Genomic DNA, 9,573 nt, shown 5'->3' with positions numbered 1-9,573 from the left:
AGGAAAGGAGAAAGAGAGACAGAGGGAGGGAGAGGGAGAGACGGAGGGAGGGAAGGAGGGGAGGAAAGAGAGCAGCTTAAGAGAGGTGGAAGAGGAATGATGCGGGCACCTACATACCTCCCCTTCCCCTCTTCCCCCTCTCCCCCCCCCATTCCCCATATGGCACTATTTTGATGTCTTGATTGACAGCTCTTCATTCGTGGTGGCTGTATTGCAGGGGGGGGGGGGGGTGCTGTGTCCGTTGTTGGGGGGTGATGTGTCCGTTGTTGTGGGTGCTGTGCCCGTTGTTGGGGGGTGATGTGACCGTTGTTGGGGGGTGATGTGTCCGTTGTTGGGGGTGATGTGTCCGTTGTTGGGGGTGCTGTGTCCGTTGTTGGGGGTGCTGTGTCCGTTGTTGGGGGTGATGTGTCCGTTGTTGGGGGTGCTGTGTCCGTTGTTGGGGGGTGATGTGTCCGTTGTTGTGGGTGCTGTGTCCGTTGTTGGGGGGGGTGATGTGTCCGTTGTTGGTGGTGCTGTGTCCGTTGTTGGGGGTGCTGTGTCCGTTGTTGGGGGGTGATGTGTCCGTTGTTGTGGGTGCTGTGCCCGTTGTTGGGGGGTGATGTGTCCGTTGTTGGGGGGTGATGTGTCCGTTGTTGGGGGGTGATGTGTTCGTTGTTGGGGGTGCTGTGTCCGTTGTTGGGGGGTGATGTGTCCGTTGTTGTGGGTGCTGTGCCCGTTGTTGGGGGGTGATGTGTCCGTTGTTGGGGGTGCTGTGTCCGTTGTTGTGGGTGCTGTGTCCGTTGTTAGGGGGTGATGTGTCCGTTGTTGGTGGTGCTGTGTCCGTTGTTGGGGGGTGATGTGTCCGTTGTTGGGGGTGCTGTGTCCGTTGTTGGTGGTGCTGTGTCCGTTGTTGGGGGGTGATGTGTCCGTTGTTGGTGGTGCTGTGTCCGTTGTTGGTGGTGCTGTGTCCGTTGTTGGGGGGGGTGATGTGTCCGTTGTTGTGGGTGCTGTGTCCGTTGTTGGGGGGTGATGTGTCCGTTGTTGGGGGTGCTGTGTCCGTTGTTGGGGGGGATGCTGTGTCCGTTGTTGGGGGGGATGCTGTGTCCGTTGTTGGGGGGTGCTGTGTCCGTTGTTGGGGGGAATGCTGTGTCCGTTGTTGGGGGTGCTGTGTCCGTTGTTGGGGGGGATGCTGTGTCCGTTGTTGGCGGGTGCTGTGTACGTTGCTGTGGGTGCTGTGTCCGTTGCTCTGGGTGCTGTGTCTGTTGCTCTGGGTGCTGTGTCCGTTGCTCTGGGTGCTGTGTCCGTTGCTCTGGGTGCTGTGTCCGTTGCTCTAGGTGCTGTGTCCGTTGCTCTGGGTGCTGTGTCCGTTGCTCTGGGTGCTGTGTCTGTTGCTCTGGGTGCTGTGTCCGTTGCTCTGGGTGCTGTGTCCGTTGCTCTGGGTGCTGTGTCCGTTGCTCTGGGTGCTGTGTCCGTTGCTCTGGGTGCTGTGTCCGTTGTTGAGGGGTGCTGTGTCTGTTGCTGTGGGTGCTGTGTCCGTTGCTCTGGGTGCTGTGTCCGTTGCTCTGGGTGCTGTGTCCGTTGCTCTGGGTGCTGTGTCCGTTGCTCTGGGTGCTGTGTCCGTTGTTGAGGGGTGCTGTGTCTGTTGCTGTGGGTGCTGTGTCCGTTGCTCTGGGTGCTGTGTCCGTTGCTCTGGGTGCTGTGTCCGTTGCTCTGGGTGCTGTGTCTGTTGCTGTGGGTGCTGTGTCCGTTGCTCTGGGTGATGTATCCGTTGCTGTGGGCCCGTTTCCCGTTGCTGTGGACCCGTTTCCCGTTGCTGTGGGCCCGTTTCCCGTTGCTGTGGGCCCGTTTCCCGTTGCTGTGGGCCCGTTTCCCGTTGCTGTGGACCCGTTTCCCGTTGCTGTGGGCCCGTTTCCCGTTGCTGTGGGCCCGTTTCCCGTTGCTGTGGGCCCGTTTCCCGTTGATGAGTGGCTTTACAATCAGTCATCGTACGCCAATGTGGCTTTAGCTGGCTTTACTTGCTTTATGATTGTTTAGCTTATTGATTAGTGATTTTATTTGTTTGACTAGTTTTATTATATATATTTTTCTGACATTATTTTCATTATTGCAAGTATTATATTATCGTATTTTAAGAGTTTATTAAAGTTTTTATTATTATTTTTATTATTAAAAATAATAATAAAATAGATTCTTTAAATAAAAAATAAAATAAAATAGTTATAATAGATTCTATGGGTGCTTTTGTTACCTAAATGTTTGTTTTAGTTACCTTAATATGTTTGCTTACCTTAATGTTGTTTTGGCTACCTTAGTGTTACCTCAGTCACATAGTCTACATTCTAAATTGCTCTCTGGTAGTCAGTACATTAGGGTAAGAGAAGTAGGGTAGGGATGAGGGTAGGGCAGTTTTGGGGGACGGGGGAACCCCATGTGTCATAGCTGGAACAAATGTCTGTGTAAGAACAGCTCTTATTATCATGTGTGTTAAGGATCAGTTTTTTTCTGACGCTTATATCTATCCCTCTCTCCCTCTCTCCCCTCCATCCCTCTCCTTCCATCTCCCTCCTCTTCCATCCCCCTTCTTCCTGAAGCACCCTTTGTGACGTCATCAAGGGGGATATTGGGCTTTAAGCTCCCTGTTGTGGTGGTCGCCACAACTGTCATCGGTCCTGTCCCCCTCCCCCTAGTGTCACCATCACTATCACTATCACCACTATCACCACTATCACCACTACACTCACCTTTATGATAATTCATCACCTTGCAATCTTGCCAAAATTATATATTTTTATTCTCAATTGCACCGACACGGCCCATAATATATTTCATTGTGAAAGTGAAGTCACAGGAGACATCGCGGACGCAGTGACTCACTTCGCGGCGCTGCGTCCGCGAAGTGATTGACCGCCACCCGCGAAGTAGGTCTCCGCAAGTGCATACTCTTCACCGATAGCGTGACTGCTGCAACTTAGCTTTTGATATCTTTCACGGTTCCCGTCTGGCCTGGACCCGCGCGGCGCTTGCTACAATTATCAACACCAAATTAGAAGATAAAATATTAAGCGTTTGGTGAGAGATATGTGTATATATGTATATGTATATTTATATATATATATGTCTGGTTCATGGTGGGTTCTGAAGGAGGGTGGGCTGTTTCGGGAGACTCCAGTCTTGTTAAGTCTTGAGTGGGTGAAGGAAGTGTTCTTCGGTGTGAAAGTAAGTGTCGGGGGCAGATATCCATCCAGTTTACAGTGACTTGTGGCGACATAGAACTTGTCAACAGTGAGGTGGAAGCAAGTGAGTTTCCCTGCACTGAAAACCAAGACGTTAGTAGAAATTTTGTAATGAAATTTCGTTTTTTCAAGAGAAGTGCACTTTATTTGGCCGTAAAAGGGAAGGAAGGTGTCAGGGTGGGAAAGCGCCAAGCCATTACGACTATATATATATAGCACTTAGGAGGGGAGTCAAGATAAGGCTTTGGGAAGGGACGACGGGAAGGAATGGTACCCAACCACTTGGACGGTCGGGGATTGAACGCCGACCTGCAAGACGCAGCTCAACATATATACTACAAGAGTAACAAACACCGCCAACTGTCTCATCAAGAACTCTCCTGACACCAGACGGAGCGCCTTCAAAAAGAGTCATAAGTCGACTATGCCTTTACACACCCATTTGGTTGCAGTCAGCCTCAACGATCTCAGTATATGGGCAAGACGACAAACTATTTGACCATACCTGCCAATGCCCGAACATCCATCACATCATTTCTACACACACACACACACACACACACACACACACACACACACACACACACACACACACACACACACACACACACACACACACACACACACACACAACCAAATCATCACCAGAGAGATCCTGATCAGCAACAGTGAAATTATTCGAGAGATACACTTACAATTGGAGCATAGACATAGCAGAAGCACTTCCCATCAAACACTTTTATTTAATTATCAATTAGAAAGCATACATGCTTTACCATTTACAATACCAATAGAAAACTTGTAGTTTATAACGAATCTACCATCCCAACTGACCATGGAAATATATATATATATATATATATATATATATATATATATATATATATATATATATATATATATATATATATATATGTATATATATATATATATATATATATATATATATATATATATATATATATATATATATATATATATATATATGTCGTACCTAGTAGCCAGAATGCACTTCTCGGCCTACTATGCAAGGTCCGATTTGCCTAATAGGCCAAGTAATTTTCTTTATTTTCCATAAATTGTTTCCAATTAGTTTATTTCAATTATGATTACTATATTATATTAGGAACATAAATTATTAACTTAGTTGTGTTAGGTTAGGTTAAGATAGGTTAGGTTAGGTAGGGTTGGTTAGGTTAGGTTAGGTAGGGTTGGTTAGGTTAGGTTAGGTAGGGTTGGTTAGGTTAGGTTAGGTAGGGTTGGTTAGGTTAGGTTAGGTAGGGTTGGTTAGGTTAGGTTAGGTAGGGTTGGTTAGGTTAGGTTAGGTAGGGTTGGTTAGGTTCGGTCATATATCTACGTTAGTTTTAACTCAAATTTAAACAAATTAACTTATAAATAATGAAATGGATAACTTTATCATTTCATAAGAAAAAATTTAGAAAAATATATAAATTCAGGAACATTGAATATATATAAACAATATAAATATATAAATATATATAAATAATATATAAATTATATATATAAATATAAAGTTTATATAAATATATATAAACATATAAACACCTGCGGTACCGATACACATGTGACAGTGTCTGTTATACACATATGTGACATTGATACTTTCTTATAGAATGTCTTCTGTAGCTGAGACCCGCTGAGAGAAAAATCTCTCTCTCTCTCTCTCTCTCTCTCTCTCTCTCTCTCTCTCTCTCTCTCTCTCTCTCTCTCTCTCTCTCTCTCTCTCTCTCTCTCTCTCTCTCTCTCTCTCATTAATGTTATCACGTTATCACAAATCACTCAAGATAACGGTTCGTTTAATATTGTCCTTTCCTCTTGACCTATCTACTGATCTACCTACCTGAGGATCTACTCCATCGATTTCTTTAATCTACCCCCAACCGTCTTATTACCTGAGCATGTACTCTATCCATCTAAAAGAATATCTACTCCGATCATCGACCTTTCAGTGTCTTACACACTCATCTACCTTCCAGAGCTCCTACCCCACTAGTCTACTTTTCAGCCTATCTGTCAAATTCATCTACCTTTCTGAGAATCTCTCACACTCATCTGTCTGCCTGTGTAAGTACTCTACCTCAGCTGCCTGAAAATCTACCCAAGCCATCTACTATCCAGAATATCTTACCTCACTTATCTTTCAGAGTATCTACCCCGCACATCTAGCTTCCAGAGTATCTACCCAACCTATCTATTTTTCAGAATATCTACCCTACCCATCTACCTGCCTGAAAATCTTCACCATTCTACCTTTCAGAGTACCCCACCCGTCTACTTTCCATAGTATCTACCTCACCCATCTACCTGCCCCAGTATCTACTCCAACTATATACCTGCCCGAGCATCTACTCCAACCATCTACCTGCCCGAGCATCTACTCCAATCATCTACCTGTCTGAGTATTTGCCTCACCCATCTATCTATCTAGTATACAAATCTACCTGCCTGAGTACACCACATATCTACCTGACAGAGTATCTACTTCACCCATCTACTCACTAGAGTGGAGTATCTACCCTATGGCCCACTTAGCTCGCTATCTAATGAATACCGTTATCTTATCCTTCTCCCTCTGCTTTCCCTCTCGTTATCTTATGGTTAATGTTATCCCTCCCCCCTCCCCCTCCCCCCTTCCCTCCTCCCTCCCTCCCACCCACCCCCCTTCCCCCTCCTTCTTTCCCCCCCTACCCCCTTTTATGATATCAGCTCCATGAATCCCATTATGGTGCTGTGTGAGTGATCCTAGAGCTCTGTGAGTGATCACGGTGCTCTGTGAGTGATCACGGTGCTCTGTGAGTGATCACGGTGCTCTGTGAGTGATCCTGGTGCTGTGTGTGTGATCTTGGTGCTCTGTGTGTGATCCTGGTGCTCTGTGAGTGATCCTGATGCTCTGTGTGTGATCCTGGTGCTCTGTGAGTGATCCTGATGCTCTGTGAGTGATCTTGGTGCTCGTTGAGTGATCCTGGTGCTCTATGAGTAATCCTGGTGCTCTGTGAGTGATCCTGGTGCTCTGTGAGTGATCCTGGTGCTCTGTGAGTGATCCTGGTGCTCTGTGAGTGATCCTGGTGCTCTGTGAGTGATCCTGGTGCTCTGTGAGTGATCCTGGTGCTCTGTGAGTGATCCTGGTGCTCTGTGTGTGATCTTGGTGTTCTGTGTGTGTGTGATCCTGGTGCTCTGTGTGTGATCCTGGTGTTCTGTGTGTGTGATCCTGGTGCTCTGTGTGTGATCCTGGTGCTCTGTGTGTGATCCTGGTGCTCTATGAGTGATCCTGGTGCTCTGTGAGTGATCCTGGTGCTCTGTGAGTGATCCTGGTGCTCTGTGTGTGATCCTGGTGCTCTGTGAGTGATCCTGGTGCTCTGTGAGTGATCCTGGTGCTCTGTGAGTGATCCTGGTGCTCTATGAGTGATCCTGGTGCTCTGTGAGTGATCCTGGTGCTCTATGAGTGATCCTGGTGCTCTGTGAGTGATCCTGGTGCTCTGTGAGTGATCCTGGTGCTCTGTGAGTGATCCTGGTGCTCTATGAGTGATCCTGGTGCTCTGTGAGTGATCCTGGTGCTCTGTGAGTGATCCTGGTGCTCTGTGTGTGATCCTGGTGCTCTGTGAGTGATCCTGGTGCTCTGTGAGTGATCCTGGTGCTCTGTGTGTGATCCTGGTGCTTTGTGAGTGATCCTGGTGCTCTGTGTGTGATCCTGGTGCTCTGTGTGTGATCCTGGTGCTTTGTGAGTGATCATGGTGCTCTGTTTCTATCGCCACTGTCCCACTGCCTTTCATTCCCCTTCCCTTCCTTTCCCTTCCCTTCCCTTCCCTTCCCTTCCCTTCCCTTCCCTTTCCTTCCCTTCCCTTCCCCAACCCCCTTCAAACGCCCCTTAACTTCCTTACCCTTTACAGCACCTTAACTCTTACCCCTTTCACTGCTCCTCTTGCCCTTCAAGCAACCTTCTCCCCCCCCACTCCCCCATTTTCACGCCTCCTCACAACCTCTAACCCTCCCCTACCCACCCCCTTTTGTTCCCCCCCCCACCACCACCACCCCCTCCCTCAACCCCCCACCCCTTCCACTCCCCCCTCCCTCAACCCCCCACCCCTTCCACTCCCCCCTCCCTCAACCCCCCACCCCATCAACTCCCCCCTCCCTCAACCCCCCACCCCTTCCACTCCCCCTCCCTCAACCCCCCACCCCTTCCACTCCCCCCCCCCCCCTTTTACCTTCGTCACTCGGGCCCCATTGTCGCGAAAAATACTAAATCAGGTTAATTGCTCGTCCGTTCTGACTAATGGTATTAATGGGGGGTAATGGCAGTCATGGGGGGGTGGGAGGGGGGGGTTAAGTGGGGGTGGGGGGAGCTAAACTCAACCCCCCTCCACCCCCCCCCCCACCTTTGTTTATTATGCTGAAATATTTTGTGCAAGTGAAACCTATCTATTTTGTGAGGGGGGGAGGGGGGATTGAAGGGGGGGAGGGGGATTGATTGAAGGGGGGGAGGGGGATTGAAGTGGGGGGGAGTGGTTCTTTACTTGTTGGTGTTCTTGTTGTGGTTAGGTTAGGTTAGGTTAGGTTAGGTTAGGTTAGGTTAGGTTAGGTTAGGTTAGGTTAGGTTAGATTAGGTTAGATTGTGGTTGTGATATAAGGGGTCTCCGATTGTCGATTGTTTCTGCCCCACTGACAATCCTCGTGATTGTTGCATCATCCTGCAAGAGCATTTTGCATATGCGGAGTTGGTTCTGTGTAGGACACTGCTTGGGGGGGGGGGCCATCTCGGTACTCCGAAATTACTCCCTCACACTGCAAGATTCTGTGTTCGGTTGCTTAGGTACTCCTTTTTTATCGCTCTCTAGCATTCATGCCTGTTTCTCCTAACCTGTGCACTGTATAGTCTCGCGTTGGGTACTGTATCCGTGACTTTCTGACAGTCTACGAATGTGCAGCCTGCCCACCCTTTCTCTATGTTGCCTGAGTGATTTATGTCATAGACTTCTGTAATTCTTGGTGTGAGTGTGTGTGTGTGTGTGTGTGTGTGTGTGTGTGTGTGTGTGTGTGTGTGCGTGTGTGTGCGTGTGTGTTTATACATGTAGGGTTGAGCTTCAGAGCTTGGGCCCCGTGTTTTAGCAGTGTCTGCTGGTGATTCACTAGCTAAATACCGTATTTCTGGCATTACTAAACAACCTGTCCTTCTACATCCTGTCCTCCTACAACCTGTCCTCCTACAACCTGTCCTCCTACATCCTGTCCTCCTACAGCCTGTCCTCCTACATCCTGTCCTCCTACAGCCTGTCCTCCTACAACCTGGCCTCCTATAACCTGTCCTCCTATAACCTGTCCTCCTATAACCTGTCCTCCTACATCCTGTCCTACAACCTGTCCTCCTACATCCTGTCCTCCTACAGCCTGTCCTCCTACAACCTGTCCTCCTGCAACCTGTCCTCATACAACCTGTCTTCCTACAACCTGTCCTCCTACAACCTGTCCTACGATCTGTCCTCCTACATCCTGTCCTCCTACAACCTGTCCTCCTACATCCTGTCCTCCTACAGCCTGTCCTCCTATAACATGTTCTCCTATAACCTGTCCTCCTATAACCTGTCCTCCTACAACCTGTCCTCCTATAACCTGTCCTCCTATAACCTATCCTCCTATAACCTGTCCTCCTACAACCTGTCCTCCTACAACCTGTCCTACTACAACCTGTCCTCCTACAACCTGTCCTCCTGCAATCTGTCCTCCTACATCCTGTCCTCCTACAACCTGTCCTCCTACATCCTGTCCTCCTACAGCCTGTCCTCCTATAACCTGTCCTCCTATAACCTGTCCTCCTATAACCTGTCCTCCTACAACCTGTCCTCCTATAACCTGTCCTCCTATAACCTGTCCTCCTATAACCTGTCCTCCTATAACCTGTCCTCCTACAACCTGTCCTCCTATAACCTGTCCTCCTACAACCTGTCCTCCTATAACCTGTCCTCCTATAACCTGTACTCCTATAACCTGTCCTCCTATAACCTGTCCTCCTACAACCTGTCCTCCTACATCCTGTCCTCCTACAACCTGTCCTCCTGCAACCTGTCCTCCTACAACCTGTCTTCCTACAGCCTGTCCTCATACAACCTGTCTTCCTACAACCTGTCCTCCTACAACCTGTCCTCCTACATCCTGTCCTCCTACAACCTGTCCTCCTACAACCTGTCCTCCTACATCCTGTCCTCCTACAACCTGTCCTCCTACAACCTGTCCTCCTACATCCTGTCCTCCTACAACTTGTCCTACTACAACCTGTCCTCCTACAACCTGTCCTCCTACATCCTGTCCTCCTACAACTTGTCCTACTACAACCTGTCCTCCTACA

At 48.5% G+C, this 9,573-nt stretch overlaps 1 protein-coding gene across 1 annotated transcript; it reads right to left on the bottom strand.

The window, feature by feature from the left end:
* Nucleotides 1–1,309: 1,309 nt before the first annotated feature.
* On the bottom strand, nucleotides 1,310–1,963 carry LOC123752958 (probable serine/threonine-protein kinase samkC). The gene has a single exon (XM_045734969.2). It carries the CDS (start codon nucleotides 1,961–1,963, stop codon nucleotides 1,310–1,312), a length of 654 nt encoding a protein of 217 aa, XP_045590925.2.
* Nucleotides 1,964–9,573: the final 7,610 nt, after the last annotated feature.

Source organism: Procambarus clarkii, chromosome 13 (assembly GCF_040958095.1).
Source record: "Procambarus clarkii isolate CNS0578487 chromosome 13, FALCON_Pclarkii_2.0, whole genome shotgun sequence".
Lineage (NCBI taxonomy): Eukaryota > Metazoa > Arthropoda > Malacostraca > Decapoda > Cambaridae > Procambarus > Procambarus clarkii.
This window is presented reverse-complemented; position numbering and strand designations above follow the sequence as displayed.